This window comes from Diabrotica virgifera, chromosome 1 (assembly GCF_917563875.1).
Source record: "Diabrotica virgifera virgifera chromosome 1, PGI_DIABVI_V3a".
In the NCBI taxonomy this organism is placed as follows: domain Eukaryota; kingdom Metazoa; phylum Arthropoda; class Insecta; order Coleoptera; family Chrysomelidae; genus Diabrotica; species Diabrotica virgifera.
Window position 1 is genome coordinate 81,577,451 of NC_065443.1, and position 22,048 is coordinate 81,599,498.

General features: G+C 32.2%; 1 protein-coding gene across 1 annotated transcript in view; it reads left to right on the plus strand.

Moving 5' to 3' along the window:
• Positions 1 to 22,048, plus strand: part of LOC114332671 (nose resistant to fluoxetine protein 6) — a 125,001-nt gene that overhangs the window by 62,874 nt on the left and 40,079 nt on the right. The window contains exons 6-7 of the mRNA XM_028282500.2: positions 3,608 to 3,777; positions 8,467 to 8,635. Coding sequence (XP_028138301.1) covers positions 3,608 to 3,777; positions 8,467 to 8,635 — 339 coding nt within the window. The remainder of the gene's footprint in view (positions 1 to 3,607; positions 3,778 to 8,466; positions 8,636 to 22,048) is intronic.

Genomic DNA, 22,048 nt, shown 5'->3' on the forward strand with positions numbered 1-22,048 from the left:
AGTTATTACAATAATTTACAATTTCAGTTTACTTACACTTGAATAAACGTAAAAGAAAAGCATAAACATGCTTGTTGACTTAATCTGTCTAATATTGACAGGTTTGTGTTTATTGTTTTTTTTTTACAAATCATTATTTTATTTTTACAGTTTCTAATCTAATTTCTGTTTTTTTTTATCTAGTATAATTTAAATTTATTAAATTGTTACACAACTCTCTTTTTTCTTTTACCCAAGCAGTAACTAATTTTTTATACAAATAAAAATTTTTGACATTTTTAAAATCTATGGACAATTAGTTGTATATTCTTGAAGCAAAATATTTAATTGACCGTTGCGTGTTTGTTTTTAAAGTGTGAAGACATTCGACATTCAATTTTCTTCTTATTTCATAATTTGACACTTTTACTTAAAGAGGAATTTTATCTTTATGAATATTTTTAAGTAGCTCTAAGCAGTACAATTGCCGAACATCAAGAACCTGAGTTTCATGAAAAAGTTGGTCTGAGGGATATGTTTCCATATACAGTCGAACCCGTTTAATAGAATACCTCTTATAGAAATATCCCGCTTTAAGGAATAGAAATTTGAGGTCCCAAAACTTTTCTACTAGCCACCAATGATCGGTTATTAGAATATCCCGGTTATAAGAATACTTTTGCTTGGCACGAAGGCTATTCCAATAAACGGGTTCGACTGTATTAGTTTAAGACATCATTTCTGAGTATTTTGAAGGGTCACCAGATGGCAATCAGCTACTCCACCCCATCCTAAAATCCCATATACTTATACAAGATGCGATTGTACTAGAGACAGGTAAAGCATTTTAAGCTGTTCAACATCCAAAAACTTTTTAAATAGCGGAATTTTGGTAGCAGTCCTCGTATTTTTCTTATAATATTCTTTATTTGTAAGTCCCATTTAAGGTGCCTATCAATTATGACTCCTAAATATTTTATGTACTCTGCTTTAAATATTTGTTGTTTTTTATTTATTTTTAATGAATTAAAAGTTGGCAGAGAATTTTTATATATTGCAAAAGGTATATATTTACTTTTTTCATAATTTAATGTGAGTTTGTTGTTTTGCAACCATGTTTTTATAATTTGGAAGTCTTGTTCTGCTATAATTTTAAGATCTTCCCAATTATCGGCCTTATAAAAAATTGCAGTGTAATCAGCAAAACTAATTATGTTTCCAACAGTTTCTAGTTTGAGCATGTCATTAACATATAGTGTAAAAAATAGACGGCCTAATACGGTCCCTTGCGGTACGCCATAATTAATTACTTCAGGATCACTTTCGACACCATCAATTTCTACAAATTGTTTTCTGTCAGTTAAGTAACTTTTTAGTAATGTCAAAACCCGTCATCTCAGACTATACTTCTCAAGTTTTTTCAACAAGATCTCGTGAGATATCGTGTCAAACGCCTTAGAGAGATCGACGAATATACATAAACTACGTTTATTAGACTCAAAAGCTTCTGATATTTGTGATGTTAGTTTACAATTAGCATCTTGTGTCGATTTTCTTTCTCTAAAACCGTATTGGCAATCCGATACTATACTAAACCTGTTAAAAAAACTTACTAATCTATTTTTTAAAATAGATTATGTATTCTCTATCTATTCTATCGATTATATAGAGAATGCATTCTCTAAGAGTTAGATATTAATATGTAAAAAGTTTTATGTTCATTTCTAATAAAGGTTCTGAGAAATAAAAACCTTGAAAAAATACTTACTTATTTTTGGTCTTCTAAAGTGTACTAGTACCTTAACTATGGGGTCCAATAACTTTTCTTGGGCACTTTGTCACTATATAATCCAGTTTCTGGATATAGTAAATTAAAGTTTGAGAATACAAAATAATATAGTTATCTTGTATCTTGCTTCCCAATTACAGATATTTTCTGCTTTTAAGAATATTATGCGTTTTTTTCGCTATATTGAATTTATGGGTTACCCATAACAATATCCTATTTTTGGATAATATACTTAGTCCAGAAAGCCACTGCGCATCCGCTAGGAAAAATATTCTAATTCGGATTTTTTGCACAATCTTACTCAAAAAGGACCCCTTTTAACAAATTTGCATGTTGCCAGGACCAAAAGTTGGTCAAAAATTTTTTAAACGTTTTTTTTTGTTTTTTTCCTAAAATTATTTTTTTTGCATGGAACAAAATTTTTTTAGGTTTTTTGGATCATTCCAAACAGAAAAGATCTTTAGTGACTTTTCTCTAAAGTTGATAGTTTTTGACATATAAGCGACTAAAAATTGAAAAATTGCGAAATCGGCCATTTTTAACCCACAAAAACTATGTGAAAAACTAAAAATTTGAATGTTGCCAAGGTAGCTAGATATTCTTTAAACATCGATTGATGAAATCCCGAAGAATTTTTTGCAATACAATATTCAAAACCCCTTTGTTTTTTAATTGCTAATCAAGCGTGCGCGACACTATTTTCCACCGTTGCATGTGTATGCAGTATGGTGCAAATGAAAGGAATAAATTCGTTATTTCGTAAACCGGCGACTTTAAGGAAAAATCCCGAAACAGGTCGATTTTTATTTTTAAGTTATGATATTGTGGCATATATGGAATACTAGTGACGTCATCCATCTGGACGTGATGACGTAATCGATGATTTTTTAAAATGAGAATACGGGTCGTGTGCTGGCTCATTTGAAAGGTTCTTCAATTCTCCATTCAGTAATATAAACATGTACATAATTATTTATACAGAGTGTCCAAAAATTTTTTATTAAATTAAATCATTTGGCAAATTGACAAAAAAATTAAATTATTTGACACCCTGTATAAATAATTATGTAAATGTTTATATTACTGAATAGGGAATTAAAGAACCTTTCAAATGAGCTAGCACACGACCCCTATTATCATTTAAAAAAATCATCGATTAAGTCATCACGCCCAGATGGATGACGTCACTAGTATACCATATATGTCACAATATCATAACTTAAAAATAAAAATCGACCTGTTTCGGGATTTTTCCTTAAAGTCGCCGGTTTACGAAATAACGAATTTATTCCTTTCATTTGCACCATACTGCATACACATGCAACGGTGGAAAATAGTGTCGCGCACGCTTGATTAGCAATTAAAAAACAAAGGAGTTTTGAATATTGTATTGCAAAAACTCTTCGCGATTTCATCAATCGATGTTTAAAGAATATCTACCTACCTTGGCAACATTCAAATTTTCAGTTTTTCACATAGTTTTTGAGGGTTAAAAATGGCCGATTTCGCAATTTTTCAATTTTAATCGCTTATATGTCAAAAACTATCAACTTTAGAGAAAAGTCACTAAAGACCTTTTCTGTTTGGAATGATCCAAAAAACCTAAAAAAATATTGTTCCATGCAAAAAAAATAATTTTAGGACAAAAACAAAAAAAAAAACGTTTAAAAAATTTTTGTCCAACTTTTGGTCCTGGCAACATGCAAATTTGTTAAAAGGGTTCCTTTTTGAGTAAGATTATGCAAAAAATCCGAATTAGAATATTTTTCCTAGCGGATGCGCAGTGGATTTCTGGACTAACTAGATACCTATATAATCCTTTATTATTTTTTTTTTCAGAAAGCAAAGCATGCGAGTACATTCTACGTGAGTGGGGCTAGATTGGCAGTTGATACATTTTTTTACATGAGTGGATTTCTTTTAGCTTACACTTATATTAAACAAAAAACAAAACCATTGGCTCTGCATATTAAACAGTTACCATATTTGGTTGTACATAGATATATAAGGTAAGTTCGGTATTAGCTTAAGAAGTGCAGTTTTATTATATTTTTTCACTCGTATATTAAGAGGGGGAGGGGGCGTGTGGTTTGAAAATTTTGAAAATTTCCATTTTTTATTATTTTAAATTAAATTACACAACTTCAAGAATACTTTCTGCAAATTTCAGATCAGATCGATCAGAGCAAAATTACCGAAAATACAGCATGTTGAATATCTCTACCTTCGACTCAATTTGCAACAGCTTCGCGCCAGCGCGCTTGAGTGTAGTGAAAAAAGATTAACATATTATGTTCCCCTTCTCTTGTGTAAATTACTCCGCGATTCGAAAATTATTCAGGTGTGCATCACTTTACCATTTGACAGACAAAAACGAAATTAAAATAAAAGTTGTCAGAACAACTGAACTGAACAACTGAACTGAAAATAAATGTTGCATAGGTTTTAAATATTAAAGCATAGGACATTTTGTGAGGTAACGCTCAGTCGAGATATTTTTTTGTTTTATGTTTTATCGAGATACGTTTTACTTCTGACTGATACAAAAAATCAAAAATCGTTAAAGCTAAAAAACTCGACAGCATTACCTTATTGAATTGTACCGATAGAACTATCCATCCGATATGCCGCTTTATAGGCGATGCAATGAAGCAATCAACTGTTGAAGATGGATGGATTTCAATGAAGTTTATTTCATTCGAATCGTAAGAACGTTACGAAATTTTGTATAGTAGACTCAGAATTCGGCTAGATATGTTTAATCGAAAATAACAAAATTCAGTTTGACAAAATTGTATGAGGAACACTTACCGTAAAAGTTATTGTCAGGTTATAATTCCAAATCTTTGTACATATTTCCATTTATCACCAGGGCCGCCACCAGAAAAAAATTTAGGGAGGGTCAAAATCTTTAAGTCGCTTTTCTATTCTAGAAGTGAATGAAAGAACAAAAAAAAAAATTATATTATTTTATATTTTATAACCATATATAACAGCCAAAATCCCTACAGCCATAATCCCGGCGGCCAAAATCCCGACACGCCAGAATCCCGACAGGCCAAAATCCCTACACGCCAGAATCCCGACAGGTTTGATAAGTTCCTTTTTATCATATAATTATATTTATTTCTGGTTTTTTGTTTATGGCCATCTGTTTTTTAATTTTTGTTACTAAACAAAAGTATTTACCATTTAATATGAACTAATTTTCTAAATAAAATTTCTAACATGGGTATATGAATTAAATTATTTTTTGTTGCCAATATATAGTCCAATAATATATGTATAATCAAATCCTGCATTCTGAAGTTTACTTTCTATTTATTCATATAATAATAGATATTATCATGTCACTTACAACCTTCCATTTCAGTAAGTATATAGTATAGTATAGTTGATCCAAAAGATGGGATAACCCAGACCTCCAAAGTGAAAGTTATCCTTCAACACCAAATTGTTCTATATGGTCCAAACAATGTCCAGAAAAAAGTCACACCATTTTGAGCGTCGGGTTTGGGGGGGGGGGGAGAAGGGGGAGAAATCGGTAAATTCGTAGTTTTTTAAGTTTTTCGCCAATATTTCGAAAACTATGCGGTTTATCATGAACAACCTTCTATACAAAATTGTTCTACATTAAATTTGAAATAAAAAAGGCCCTATGCATAATCTTTCTAAAATCAATGGTTCCAAAGTTACGGAGGTAGTATAGTACAACTGGTCCAAAAAAGGCCTAACCCAAACATCCAAAGTAAAAGTTTTCCTTCAACACCAAAATATTCTATATGGTCCACATATTGTTCAGTAAAAAGTTACACCATTTTGAGCGTCCGGTTTGGGAGGGAGATGGGAGAGAAGCCGGTAAATTAGTAGTTTTTTTAAGTTTTTCGTCAATATTTCTAAAGCTGTGCTTTAGCGTAAACAATGTTATATACAAAAATATTCTACATGATATTTAAAACAAAAAATGTTCTATACATAATTGTTATAAAATCAACGGTTCCAGAGTTACGGAGGGTGAAAATTCGAGGTTTTCGATACTTTTTATATTTTTTGGGCAATATTTATGATATAACTATACCAAAAACCCAGACATCCAAAGTGAAAGTTATCCTCCAACACCAAAAATTGTTCTATATGGTCCACATAATGTTCAGAAAAAAGTCACATCATTTTAAGCGTCGGGTTTGGGGGGGGGGAGAGGGGGAGAAATCGGTAAATATAAAAAGTATCGAAAACCTCCACTTTTCACCCTCCGTAACTCTGGAACCGTTGATTTTATAACAATTATGTATAGAACCTTTTTTGTTTTAAATTTTATGTAGAACATTTTTCTATAGAACATTCCTTACGCTAAAGCATAGTTTTAGAAATATTGACGAAAAACGTAAAAAAACTACTAATTTACCGACTTCTCCCCCATCTCCCCCCAAACCGGACGCTCAAAATGGTGTAACTTTTTACTGAACAATATGTGGACCATATAGAGCAATTTGATGGTGAAGGAAAACTTTTACTTTGGATGTCTGGGTTAGGCCTTTTTTTTGGACCAATTATACTATACTGCCTCCGTAACTTTGGAACCGTTCATTTTAGAAGGGTTATGCATAGGGCCTTTTATATTTCAAATTTAATGTAGAACAATTTTGTGTAGAAGGTTGTTCACGCTAAACCGCTTAGTTTTAGAAATATTGACGAAAAACTTAAAAAACTACGATTTGCAGATTTCTCCCCCCCCCCCCCCCCCCCAAACCCAACGCTCAAAATGGTGTGACTTTTTGCTGAACATTATGTGGACCATATAGAACAATTTGGTGCTGGAAAATAACTTTCACTTTGGATGTCTGGGTTTGGGTCTAACTATACCATACTAATAGCTTTTATATTATAAAATGAAGTCTTTAATAATTTTTTCTTTTAAAATACATAATTATTAGTACCCGTACTTATTAGTAAGTAATTAATTTTTCAATTTCAATACTCTATAATATGATTTGGTATTGCATTTGAAAAGGAAACAATAAATATTCAAAATGTAGTGGTCGGGATTTTTGCTTATGCGAGGATTGTTGCTTGTCGGGATTCTGCCGTGTCGGGATTCTGGCGTGTCGGTGTCTTGGCCGTCGGGATTTTGGCTGTCGGTATTTTGGCTGTCGGGATTTTGGGCGCCACCGATTGCCGACGTGTTATTCGTGTTCAGCGATTCAGATTAGGTGGGTACTGATTTTGTATCGAATTTTCACAAAACTCCAGAAAGCGATGCTTAATTGAACGGAATCCCATTAGTGCTCTACGTCCTAAGTACCTATTTAGAGAATATTAAAATGAAGGTAAGCCACTTGTATATGTTGATTAAATCTATGCACATACAGGACACACTACGCGAACAGCTGGTCAGATAACAGTGATAAAGGATTGTTCAAAATCATTCCAAAAGGAAGTAGGTTGGTTATCATACATGGTAGCGGGCAAGCGGTTTTATACCGAATGCCCTTCTAATTGTTTACATTAATAGGTATGCCAATGAAGCCGGGATCTGATATCACTCTTACTCCAATGGCTTCCTTCAAAGTTTATACAGTGTTTCTGCGTAACTTCGAACCATATGTTCCAATTTTACGAAAAAAAGTTATTCTTCATAAACTGCTCTGCATAGTCCAAAACCTGAGACGCGAACATCAGATATCAATTTTTATCAACACTACACGAGGTATGTCAAAAAATATGAATTTCGCTCTAAAGTAAAGTACCTTTATATTTCAGAACATCGAAAATTGTTATTAAGAAAAGTTGTTTGGAATTAAAAATTATGTTATAATATGCAATTACATTCTTCTGGTTGAAAAAAAAATGAAAATGTTTCAACATCACTTTTATTGATTTTACGTTATTATTAATTTTAAGAAAAAAATTTATTCTTTATAAACAGTTCTGCATAGCCCAACAACTAATATACAATTATAAGACATCAAATTTGATCAATTTTATACGAGGTATGTCAAAAAATATGAATTTCGCTTAAAAGTAAAGTACCTTTATTTTTCACAATTTGGAAATTGTTATTATAAAAAGTTGTTCGGAATTAAAAAATGTTTCAATATGCAATTACATCCTTCTAATTGAAAATTCTGAACTATAAAGGTATTTTACGCTTGAGCGAAATTCGTATTTTTTGACATACCTCATACCTCGTATGAAAGTGATAAAATTTGATATCTTCTGATTGAATCTTAGTTTTTAGAGCATTCAGACCTTTTTATAAACAACAACTTTTTTCGTAAAATTAATAATGACTTATCATAAATAAAAATGATGTTGTTATCCGCAATTTGAGAAAAAATTTCATTTTTTTTTTAATTAGAAGAATGTAATTGCATATTGTAACATAATTTTGAATTCCCAACAACTTTTCTTATTGTGAAATATAAAGGTACTTTGCTCTTTAGCGAAATCCATATTTTTTGATATACCTCGTATACTATTGAGAAAATTTCATATCTGATGATTGCGTCTTAGGTTTTAGACTATGCAGAGCAGTTTATGAAGAATAACTGTTTTTCGTAAATTGATAATAAAAAAGTTTCCTATATGATTCCAAGTTACCCAGACACACTGTATCTATACATTGACGTATGTTATACGTTATACATAGTAAAAGTGGTATAATTTTGCCTTTTGTTCTAACACTTTCTCATTTTCAGACTCACTCCCGCAGTAGCCATGCTCTTTTTCGTTTTTATGTCAATCTTTGGTCATTTGGGATCGGGTCCACTTTGGGTGGCAGGAATGGATGAAATAAGAAAACCTTGTAGATCACATTGGTTGCCTTTTTTCCTTTACGCTCAGAATTATGTAAATCAGGATGATGTAGTGAGTAGCGACTGACAAATATATTTGGAAACGGTGAAGGATAATACAATTTATAAAATCTTTATGTATCTGTCTTCAGTTTTAGTTTCATTTATAGGTACCTACCTACTTATTATTTATATAAGTACGGCAAAATGGCTTAATTTAACTAGAGACCAGGACGGATCTGTTTTGCGGCAGATGTGAGAGGAGGCATTCGGATTTTTGCAGATAAAGTTAGGTGACAACTTCAATAATTATAATTGACTTATGCTCCTTCTCAAATATGCCCGGAACATTAATAAAAAAATTAAAATATTTAAAATTTCGAAAAACATCGATATTTTTCTACTTTCATTGCTTATAACTTTAAAATGATTCATTTTGAAACAAAGTCGTACAGAAATAAAATAAAGATAATTGAATTTTGTATGATACACGACTGGTTTAAAATGTCTTAAATTATTACCCTTCCTGCAAAATAGCAATAAATACAAAATAAGGGTATATATAATAAATTAGTAATTCGCTTAGAAAATTATTACGACATACTTAAACCGTCCACCAAATTTCATTAAAATCGACCTAATAGATTTTGCATAATAATTTTGCAATATATATTTTTTTAAAAGTTCAAATTTTTTAAAAGCTTTCTAAACAAAAAGAAGTTTGCTAATTTTTTACATACTATTAAGAAGCGCTCTACCTATCTAATACACTTTACAGAATTAAAATCGGATTATTAAAGCGGCCTTAGCACTGTTTTAAAGTTATAAACAATTTTTGTGGATTATAAACAAATACATTGAGGACGTTTGAGTTGGAATAAATTCATTTTCTTGAGAATGAGCGACTCTGGAGATAAATCCCGAAACAGGTCGAAGTTTATTTTTAAATTATAATTTTTTGGCATATATATCATACTAGTTACGTCATCCATCTGGGTGTGATAACGTAATCGATAATTTTTTAAATGAAAATTGAGGTCGTGTTATAGCTCATTCGAAAGGTTATTCAATTCTCTATTCACTAATATAAACATTAACATAATTATTTATACAGGGTACCCAAAAAAAATTTTTTCTAATTAAGTTAATTGAGACAAAAAGAAGAATGTATATAATTTATTTAATTCGAAATACATTTTACTGTTGTTCCAAAAGGGGAAAAAATGTTTATTTGAAAAATAGCTATTGTTTTTCGCTTAAATTCAATATTAAAGTTGCCACCCGCCAGCCTCTTAGAAGTTTGAACATTTAAGCGAAAAGCAATGTTCATTTTGCAAATTAACATTTTTTCTGTTTTCTAACTGCAGTAAAATGTATTTTGCATTAAATAAATTACCTAAATTTTTCTTTTTGTCTCAAGTAATTTAATTTAAAAAAAATTGTTTGGACACCCTGTATAAATAATTATGTTAATATTTATATTAGTGAATACAAAATTGAATAGCCTTTCGAATGAGCTATCACACGGCCCCTATTCTCATTTAAAAAAAATCATCAATTACGTCATCACGCCCAGATGGACAACGTCACTAGTATGATATAATATATTATTGTGTTTGCATTTTATCAATCAAAAGCAAAATAAAAATTAAATTAATTTTTTTTAATAACGCGGGCACATAAATTTGATACACCCTGTATATTAAGCTGTTTTAAAATTTATTAGAATTTAGTTAGGATGTAAATAGATTTCTCTTTTAACGAGCTTTCCGCGGAACCATTAAAGACTTTTGTGAATAATTAAAGTGAAAAGAACTATGTATTTAGATTTAAAATGGAAAAAAATTGTTTACTGTATAGGTAATTATCAATATTTCTCGAAATTGATAATTGAAAAGAAAGTTGGAATTTTAATATTTTCATTTCAATACGAGTATATGTGGGAGAGTTTCTCCGAAAGTAATTAGGATTGTCGGAACAAATTTGAGGGTAACTGTTGTTTGTCAAATGGAAAAGTCAATGTTTTGATTCTTGGAATGTGGAAGGGGAAAAGATGCATTGGATGATGGAGAGAGGTTGAAAAATTATTCATTGTGTTGTTGGCAGCGAGAAAGAGCGGTCTCGACGTGTTAAGTGCAGAGATAGTTAGCATATATCAGTGGCTGGTTGATAGTGGAGAATAGTGTTGAAAAGTGGAACGAGAGACAGATCAAATCGAGACGAAATACCTCTTTGATTCTGTATTATTGTGAGAAGGAGAGCAGAGAATTTTTGGAGTTTTGTTTGAATCGAGAACGGGTCAAAGAGACACGGTTTGTTGGAGAATAGTGCTGGTATGCTGATAGTTTTGAAGCTGGACAACGGAGAGAGGCTTTGATGAGTAGCCTTTAACATAATCAACGAGGGAGAGCTGTTTGGGGTCACGAGAAGACATCCGAGTGAGGGAAGCAAAAAGGTCAGTCAATTTATGTGAAAGAGATTTTTATGTTCGGGAAATAGATTTTTGAGTAAAAAGCATATGAATTAAAATTCCAATATTTCAAAATATAAATAGTAAATATAGGTAATCTTGCGAAGACATAAATTTGTTTGGTTTAGTTTGTTTTACCAAAATCATCGGGAACAAACCGATAAATTGTTTTTTTTTTGTAACGATAATAAATTTAAGTAGTATAAATTTCATTCGGACATCTGTGTCCACAGGTTTTTAGATTCGATAGATTTCATAGTATTAATTTGATAAATAAAAGACAATTTTGTATTTTTATTTTAATATTTTGCTTTATTTCTTTTCCCTATTTTATCCCGATTAGGATCAACTCAGAGATACTGAACCCACGAGAGAAGATAAGTATAACGTGAGATAATTTGGATTTTTTTTAATAGTATAAAAAAACACCCTGAGATTTTTTATTCAATTTTGATGTATGATTTGCGACAATTAAATAATTAATCAAATAAATAATAATTAATATAAATTAAATAAGAAGCAGATCCCAACAACATGGCGAGCCAACGTTAGGCCATTAAAGTATCTCTGGTTGTGAATTTGAAGGGAATAGGGAACGGAAAAACAGGTGAAGGAAAATTTATTTGCCCGTCGGAAAAAGTTGATATATTTAAAATTTTTGAAATATTTGTTTGACTTAATTTTTTATCTAGGTACAGTTTTTACATATTTATTTTATTTTTGATTGATTTGGGATTTGAAATATTTAAAAATTTGTGGGATAAATTGATTATATTTGGGGAGAGAAATATTTTCGTCTCGACAGCATACAAGGTATTTTCGAATTTCATATTAGGCGGGGATAAATTTTAACTACATGTCGATAACAACCAGAAGCAAAAGCAAAGAAAACAAAAAACAAGAAGAACATTTGGAACAAGAAGAACTTATAGAACAAGAAGATATTTTCGAAACAACAATCATGGCATCAGAAAATCAGGAATTATCAGGAATAGATAAACTATTACAACTGATGCAACTCCAGTTACAAAAACTGGATGACAATCAAAGAGAAACAAAACTAGCAATGGATAAAAATCAGGAGGAAACAAAACAAGCAATGGATAAAAATCAGGAAGAAACATCAAAGAAAATGGATGAAACACAACAAAAAATGGATGAAACACAACAAAAAATGGATGAAACACAACAGAAAATGGATGAAACACAACAAAAAATGGATCAAAAAATGGATGAAACAAAAAGCAAGAAAATCAGAAGGAAACAAAACAAGCCATAGAAGAGAACAACAAGAAAATGGAGGAACGCATAGAAAAGTATGAAATGAAAATTAAAGATCACATGCAAGAACAAGAAATGAGAATGAAGGATCACATGAAAGAACAAGAAATGAAAATTCAAGATAAAATGGAGGAGTTAACAAATTGCCAGAAAAAGGAACTAGAAAATTTGGAGAATAAGTTGGAAAACAAATTTGAAAATGCTTTACAAGAAGACAAGAAAGAAATAGAAGAAAGATGCCGAAATAATGAAAAACTAATTGATGATATCAGAAAACAACAAAATTTCGGAGAAAGAAGGGAAACGATTATCCATAGTACAGAGGATGTGAAAATAAGATTTGGCGGGGATGTAAAAAAATTACACCCAGTAATTTTCATAAACAATTTGAAAAAGAAAATACGACACATCGGTAACTTCGAGACAGCCAAAGAAACGATAAGGAACCATCTTAAAGATGAGGCAAGTTTATGGTTCGATAGCAAAGAAGAAGAATTGGACAATTGGCATAAATTCGAACAAAAGTTCCTGAGTTATTTCTGGGGAAAAATACAACAGCTAGAAATAAACAAGGAACTGCAAAATGGGAGGTACCATGAAAGAATGGGTATTTCAGAGAAAACATATGCACTACAATTATATAATAATGCAAAACATCTACAGTACAATTATTCTTCCGAACAGCTAGTAGAACTGATAGCCAGACATTTTGAAGATACCTTAGAAGATCACATAACTTTACAAAACTACAAAGATATCGACAGTTTGTGCCAATTCTTACAAATACGAGAAGCAAAAATGAGAGAAAGAGAAATAAGAAGATAGCAAGATAATTATAGACAACGCGAAAATCGAGACTATAGAGATAGAAGACAGAACTTTAGGAGAGATTATACAAGAAGAGAAAACGAAAATAGAGATAACGGAAGAGGAAACTATGAACAAAGAAATCGGCAATGGAACGAAGACAGATATCGAGAAAACCAGAATAGAAATAACACCCGCACAAATCAAGAGGACAGAAATGATAATAGAAGGAATCAACAGGAAAATCGTGGAAACCGATACGGGTCCGACAGACAAAGAGAAAACAGAAGAGCGGTAAACAACACGCAAATATATGAATATGAGGATGAGAGACAAAGCGACGGAAGAAGAAGCGAAGAAGAACAGCAAGCGTCTTTTCACGAAAGCGCTCACTAAAAACAAAAGAGCAAACAGGAATTTTTTGTCACCCGAAGGAATTTATTAAATTAGCAGGAAATAATGATAAAGGAAGTGGATCTAATTTAAAATTGGTAGATGGTTTTATAAATGAGAAACCGATTAAAATTATGATTGATACTGGTTCAGAAATTACTTTGATTAACAGGAAAGTAATAGAAGAGATTGATTTGACGAATTTGATTTACAAAATTCCCAGGGTAAATTTAGTGGGCGCAAATAAACGGACTTTGGCAACAATAAATGAAGGAATACGAATAAGGGTTCGATTGGGGAAGAAATTTTATGCACTACAATGTGTTATAATGCCAAACATGATGCATGATTGATCGTAGGAGTGGATGAATTGTCAGAAAAACATGTGGTGATAGATTTCAAAAATAACACGATGAAAATCACAGATGGAAAAGAAGAAGAACCTAACATTCTGGAAATGGACAAGGAACATGAGAAACGGAAAAAGGATAATGCAGACAAAAAACAAACGGTGGAAATGAATTTGGCAATTAAGCAAGGACAGAAAAAGAAGAAAAGAAAGAAGGAGAAGATAAGTAAAAACAATGAAGCTCGGGATTCCTCGAAAAAAGAGATGAGCCCAGAAGAAGGAAAAGAAGAAAAAAGATTGACAAATGAAAATGAAGCTTGGGATTCCTCAAAAGAAGAAATGAGCCCAACAGAAGAAAAAGAAGAAGAAAGATTGACACAAGAAAATGAAGATTGGGATTCCTCGAAAAAAGAGATGAGCCCAGAAGAAAAAGAGATCAGATTAGAAAAAGAGAACGAAAAAGATATCATGGAAACTGTGGTATTTGACGAAGAAGTATGCAAAATGGAGGATGCAGAATACACAATAAACATGTGTAAAGAATCGGAGGAGAAAGAAATAAAATTGATATGTGGAGAAGAAAAGGAGAAGGAACTGCGTGAAATATTGAGGGAGTATGAAAATTTAATAAATGAAGAAAACAGAGTAGCCAAAAAGCATGAACATTCATTTGAGGTGAAAGACTTAGGAAATTTTCGATCGAAAACTTACCCCATCCCATATAAGTACCGACAGGAGGTGAAAGGAGAAATCAATGAAATGTTAGAAAATCAAATCATAGAGAGATGTGACTCCCCGTATATCAACCCAATCGTGATTGTTAAAAAAAGCAGTGGAGAATTGAGACTGTTTGGATGCCCGGAATATAAATCAACACACGGTATCTCAATATGAATCACCTCTCAACATCGAGGCTATTTTTGGGAGAATTACAGGATCACATATTTTTTCTAAAATTGACTTAAAACATAGTTTTTGGTTGATACCTTTAGCAGAAAAATGTAGAAACTACACCGCTTTTTCGATCGATGGTATTGTGTACCGATTTAAAGTAGTGCCTTTTGGGTTACAAAGTGCTTGTGCAGCACTGGTAAGAGCTCTGCATACAATATTAAACAGGTATGAAGATTTTATAGTACACTACATTGACGACTTACTAATCTTTTCACCAGATAAATCGAGTCATTTAAAACACATAAAAATTATATTAGAAGAGCTGGACAAGGCCGGATTAAAATTTAATATTGAAAAATGTCAATTTTTTCAAAAAGAAGTGACATATTTGGGTTTTAAATTGGAAACAAAAACAGTTAGTTTAGCCGAGGACCGGATAAAACTCATAGATGAATACCCAAGGCCAACGAATTTAAAAACATTGAGAGGTTTTCTTGGTACGATCAACTATTTCAAAAAACCTAATTCCTGATTTAAGCCAGAAGGAGATTCCATTGATAAAATTACTGAAAAAAGGTGTTAAATGGAATTGGAAAGAAGAACAAGAGAAAGCTTTCCAAATATTAAAAGAAGAATTCTCGAAAGGAACTAAAATATATCATCCCATGTACAATTTACCTTTCATATTACGAACTGATGCGTCCATCCAAAAATTCGCGGGAGTTTTGTCGCAGATACAGAACAATCAAGAAGTGCCAATTTGTTTTATTTCCCGGGTGACAAAAACACACGAAAGAAAATACAGTGTGACTGAATTAGAGTTTGCTAGCGTACTTTTTTGTGTAAATAAGTTAAGGTTTTATCTATTGGGAGCAAAATTTACAATTGAAACAGATCACGCAGCTTTAGTGCATATCATGAAAAATCGACTGGTTAACAATCGTATACATCGAGGAATTTTGTTGCTGCAGGAGTATGATTTTGAGTTTCGATACATAAAAGGAAAAGACAACATTATAGCCGACGCCCTCACACGTGATGAAGACACGGGAAAAAAGGAAGGAATTGCTTTTCAGGTGGGACTAAATATCTTGACACAAGAGGAAGGTGTATTTTCGTTAAACGAAATAAGAATAAATCAAGAAGAGCTGGAGGAAAAAGAAAAAAGAAGAGCGGAGAGAGAAAATGACATATTCTTCAAAAGAATCGATGGAAAGGAACTATATTTGGTAACACAGACATTGGCAGAGAGGATCATACAAAAATTACACAATGACAATGGGCATATCGGTAGCAGGAAGGTATGGCTGGTTTTTCGAGAAAACTATATCTGTCGAAAGGATTACCGGATTGCCAAAGAAGTGACCCAAAAATGCGAAATATGTCAAAAATATAAAAGCAGAAATTTCAGAAATGAAAATATTGCTAAAAATATTGTATCCCGTCAAAAATTGGATATTGTGGCAATAGATATGTTAAGTGATCTGATAATGACCACGCAAAGGAACAAGCATATTTTGGTGATGGTTGATATATTTTCAAAATACGTAAAGTTATACAGTTGCCGTACAACAAAGGGGGAAGAAATAATGAGAAAGATTGACAATTTTATAGCCACCGTAGGAACACCAAGAAGAATTCTGTTAGACAATGCGACGTATTTCCGGAGTGAGCGTTTCAAGGGACAGCTTCAAGACAGGGGAATAGGGACAAATTTCGTCAGTATCCGACATCCTCAAAGTAATCCTTCAGAGCGTTTTATACAGGAGACTACGAAATTCCTTCGCATTGCTGCAAATGGACAACATAGACGATGGGACAGGAAAGTGGCAGAAATAGAAAACTACTTAAACACGATTCCAAGTACGGTGACAAAAGAGACTCCGGAATATATCATGAAGGGTGTTATGCCATTACGGCCATGGGAAGAACCTGAGCAGAGGGAATACCAACAAGTCTTGGAAATTGTGCAAAGGAGGCTGCAGCGCAGTAATGAAAAATATCTCCAAAGACAAAATCATAATAGGAGACGACGCCCAGTGACTTTTCAGAAGGGAGAAAAGGTGCTGGTAAGGGCATTACGAGTATCAAATCTCACTGGGGACGTTTGCGCAAAACTAATGCCTATTTTCGAGGGTCCATACATCGTGCACAATGAAAATGGAATAAACAGTTATGTCCTGAGGCATGTGGATTCAGAAAAGATACGAGGAGTTTACAATATCCATGATGTGTACAAATACCACGAATAAAGACAAATGCATAAAATTTAAGGTAGGATAAGAGAATTAGGTTAGGATAATATGATAACAAGAGAAAAGTGTTGTTGTCGAGAGAAAATCAAATTTTTTTGTTGCACTTAATAATACTGATTTTATCTCAAAACAAGGCGGGGATGTTATTGTGTTTGCATTTTATCAATCAAAAGCAAAATAAAAATTAAATTAATTTTTTTTAATAACGCGGGCACATAAATTTGATACACCCTGTATATTGAGCTGTTTTAAAATTTATTAGAATTTAGTTAGGATGTAAATAGATTTCTCTTTTAACGAGCTTTCCGCGGAACCATTAAAGACTTTTGTGAATAATTAAAGTGAAAAGAACTATGTATTTAGATTTAAAATGGAAAAAAATTGTTTACTGTATAGGTAATTATCAATATTTCTCGAAATTGATAATTGAAAAGAAAGTTGGAATTTTAATATCTTCATTTCAATACGAGTATATGTGGGAGAGTTTCTCCGAAAGTAATTAGGATTGTCGGAACAAATTTGAGGGTGACTGTTGTTTGTCAAATGGAAAAGTCAATGTTTTGATTCTTGGAATGTGGAAGGGGAAAAGATGCATTGGATGATGGAGAGAGGTTGAAAAATTATTCATTGTGTTGTTGGCAGCGAGAAAGAGCGGTCTCGACGTGTTAAGTGCAGAGATAGTTAGCATATATCAGTGGCTGGTTGATAGTGGAGAATAGTGTTGAAAAGTGGAACGAGAGACAGATCAAATCGAGACGAAATACCTCTTTGATTCTGTATTATTGTGAGAAGGAGAGCAGAGAATTTTTGGAGTTTTGTTTGAATCGAGAACGGGTCAAAGAGACACGGTTTGTTGGAGAATAGTGCTGGTATGCTGATAGTTTTGAAGCTGGACAACGGAGAGAGGCTTTGATGAGTAGCCTTTAACATAATCAACGAGGGAGAGCTGTTTGGGGTCACAAGAAGACATCCGAGTGAGGGAAGCAAAAAGGTCAGTCAATTTATGTGAAAGAGATTTTTATGTTCGGGAAATAGATTTTTGAGTAAAAAGCATATGAATTAAAATTCCAATATTTCAAAATATAAATAGTAAATATAGGTAATCTTGCGAAGACATAAATTTGTTTGGTTTAGTTTGTTTTACCAAAATCATCGGGAACAAACCGATAAATTGTTTTTTTTTGTAACGATAATAAATTTAAGTAGTATAAATTTCATTCGGACATCTGTGTCCACAGGTTTTTAGATTCGATAGATTTCATAGTATTAATTTGATAAATAAAAGACAATTCTGTATTTTTATTTTAATATTTTGCTTTATTTCTTTTCCCTATTTTTTCCCGATTAGGATCAACTCAGAGATACTGAACCCACGAGAGAAGATAAGTATAACGTGAGATAATTTGGATTTTTTTTTAATAGTATAAAAAAACACCCTGAGATTTTTTATTCAATTTTGATGTATGATTTGCGACAATTAAATAATTAATCAAATAAATAATAATTAATATAAATTAAATAAGAAGCAGATCCCAACAATATATATACCAAAAAATTAGAATTTAAAAATAAAAATCGACCTGTTCCGGGATTTATCTCCAGAGACGCCCATTCTCGAGAAAATGAATTTATTTAACTCAAACTTCCTCACTGTATTGGTTTATAAGCCAAAAAATTGTTTATAACTTTAAAACAGTGCTGAGGCCGCTTTAATAATCCGATTTTAATTCTGTAAAGTGTAATAGATAGGTAGAGCGCCTCTTTATATAAAACAATTAGCAAACTTCTAAATTATCTATCTTGTTCAGAAAGTTTTTAAAACTGAACTTTTTAAAAAAAATTTAGATTTCAAAATTATTATGCAAAATCTATTAGGTCGGTTTTAATGAAATTTGGTGGATGGTTTAAGTCTGTTGTAAGAATTTTCTAAGCGAATTATGAAGGTTCTAAGTGTAACCAAAGTGGTTGAAAAACATTGAATAAAAACAGGCTTATTTTGCCCCCTTATTTTGTATTTATTGCTATTTTGCAGAAAGGGTAATAACTTAAGACATTTTTAGCCACTAGTATATCATACAAAATTCAATTATCTTTATTTTATTTCCCTGCGACTTCGTTGCAAAATGAATCGTTTTAAAGTTATAAGCAAAGAAAGTAGAAAAAATCGATGTTTTTCGAAAATTTTAAATATTTTAATTTTTAATTAATGTTCCGGACATATTTGAGAAGGAACATAAGTCAATTATTATTATTGAAGTTGTCACCTAACTTTATCCGCAAAAATCAGAATGCCACCTCGCACATCCAAAAATAGACGTTTTTTCACAGATCCGCCCTGGTCTACTAAGATTTAAAACACTAAATTAGATTGGAAATTCGTAATAAATATAACTCCAAAAATGATCCACAACGTTTAAGGAGATTGTCGTCCTTTATCGACCTACAACCCCAATTACTGAGGGTAGAGCGGGGAGCAACTTTAAAATCTTAAATCGAAGATTCCATTTTTATTAGAGATTCGCATTCTTCACACATGAAAAAGTAAACAAGTTTATCTGAATTCTTTTTATTCTCGATAGATGGCGCTATAATCACAAAAAAACAAATACAGAACTAATATGTATTTTAAAAAGTACCTACCAAATGGATAAAGTACAAAAAATAGTCCCCTTTTTGTTTACGTATTTATTAATATGAAAAATAATTTGCTTGAAAGTGTAAAGTATAAGAATTAATTTGAAGGACTTTATTATTTAAATTTAAACGGTAATATTTTCAACATTAGTATCACAACAGAGTGAGAAGAAATTGACAATAATGCCACAATTTTTCTTAAACTTGATGCCTGTTTTGTCATACAGTTCTTGCCAATTACTTTTAAGCTGAATTTTAAGTGTTGCATTCAAACCTGTATATGGAATACATATATTAATAGAATCTCTGTCTAAGTCTGAGGCAGATTTTGCAAACTTATCGACAATTTCATTTCCTTGAATACCCAAATGTCCTTTGATTCAAACTATTATCACCTTTCGTTACGAGCTAAGTATTTGGTAATCGGTCTGTAGTATTTCTAATTCTAGATGATTTAAATTTTTAGATACACTTATATTTTCTAGTCTCTCGACGACACTTTTGCAATCTGCAAATATAATACTTTTGGGTCTATGAGTTCTAAGTATATACAGTCGGAAAAATGAAAGATTACCCATGAACGATCATATCAATCACATATTATTCAGATTATTAAAAATCTCTCTCTCTCTCTCTCTCTCTCTCTCTCTCTCTCTCTCTCTCTCTCTCTCTATCTCTCTGTCTCTCTCTCTCGTTTTGCTAATTATGGAAAACGACAGCAAATACAAAATATGTGATTGATGTGATTGATGTGATCGTTCATGGGTAATCTTTAATTTTTCCGACTGTGTATATATTTCAGAGTTTCACTTATTGAAAACATTTCGGCTGTATTGTTGTCTCATCTGGTAGTCTGAACTCTTCGTGATATTTTTTGTCGGTAAAGTCAGCAGCACCACTTCATAAGACCAAATTCAGACTAAGACTATATTTTATTGCTAATTTATTGCTAATTTATTACGCAAAGGAAAAATTTATTCCTGTAGCCGTTTCCGAGAAACAGTGGGTGCTGCTAGCTTTACGGTAAAGCTAGCAGCACCCACTCTATATCTCGGCAATGAAAAGGAGTACAGGGATCACTTTAACGGCATATTTTATTGCTATTTAATTGCTCTTGATTGGTATATTAACCAATCCTGAAAAGCTACCCCATCATCCCCTAGCGTAAAACTCGCTCCCAAAAAGATGATGAAAATCGAAAATTCAACCCCAAGGAATTAATTGCTAATTTATTGCTAATTTATTACGGAAAGAAAAAATTTATTGCTGTAACCGTTTCCTAGAAAGAGTGGGTGCTGCTAGCTTTACGGTAAAGATAGCAGCACCCACTCTATATCTCGGCAATGAAAAGGAGTACAGGGATCATTTTAACGGCATATTTTATTGCTATTTAATTGCTCTTGATTGGTATATTAACCAATCCTAAAAAGCTACCCCATCATCCCCTAGCGTAAAACTCACCCCCAAAAAGATTATGAAAATCGAAAATTCAACCCCACGGAATTAATTGCTAATTTATTGCTAATTTATTACGGAAATAAAAAATTTATTGCTGTAGCCGTTTCCGAGAAACTGTGGGTCCTGCCAGCTTTACGGTAAAGCTAGCAGCACCCACTCTATATCTCGGCCATCAAAAGGAGTACAAGGATTATTTTAACTACATATTTTATTGCTATTTAATTGCTCTCGATTGGTATATTAACCAATCCTAAAAAGCTACCCCATCATCCCCTAGCGTAAAACTCACCCCCAAAAAGATTATGAAAATCGAAAATTCAACCCAAAGGAATTAACTGCTAATTTATTGCTAATTTATTACGGAAATAAAAAATTATCGTAAAGGGGGGGGGGGGGGGGGGGCGAAAAAAAATCTATCCTTAGAAAAACTCCAAATCATCAGATTAAGATAAGGTAAGTTAAGTACATGCAAAACGATTGTTGGAAATGGAAAATTAAATAAAAAATGGAAAGTCACCACTAAAATGGAAAACTTTACTTAAATTTTTTTGGTTTTAGGACCTACTCTTCACAACCCAGTAGATCGCCAAAGCGCTCGAGTGACTGCACATTTAGCATACTTTCCTCCCCTACTATTAGTAGGTAATTAATACCTCGCATTTCACTTTTCAGGCTTTGTAGTTTTGACCGATATCTCGACTTTTGGAGTGAGTTTTTTGCTAGGGTGAGTATTAATAGGGTACTTTTACTAATATAATATATGCCGCTAAGATGGGCCCTATAATAGTCCTTATCATTGTCGACAATAGTCGAGATATACCTATGATTGTTTTTATTGTAAAGTAACTATCGCTTCTTAGAAATGGATACAGCAATAAATTTTTTCTTTCCGTAATAACTTAGCAACCAATTCCGTGAGGTTGAATATTCTAGTTTCATCATTTT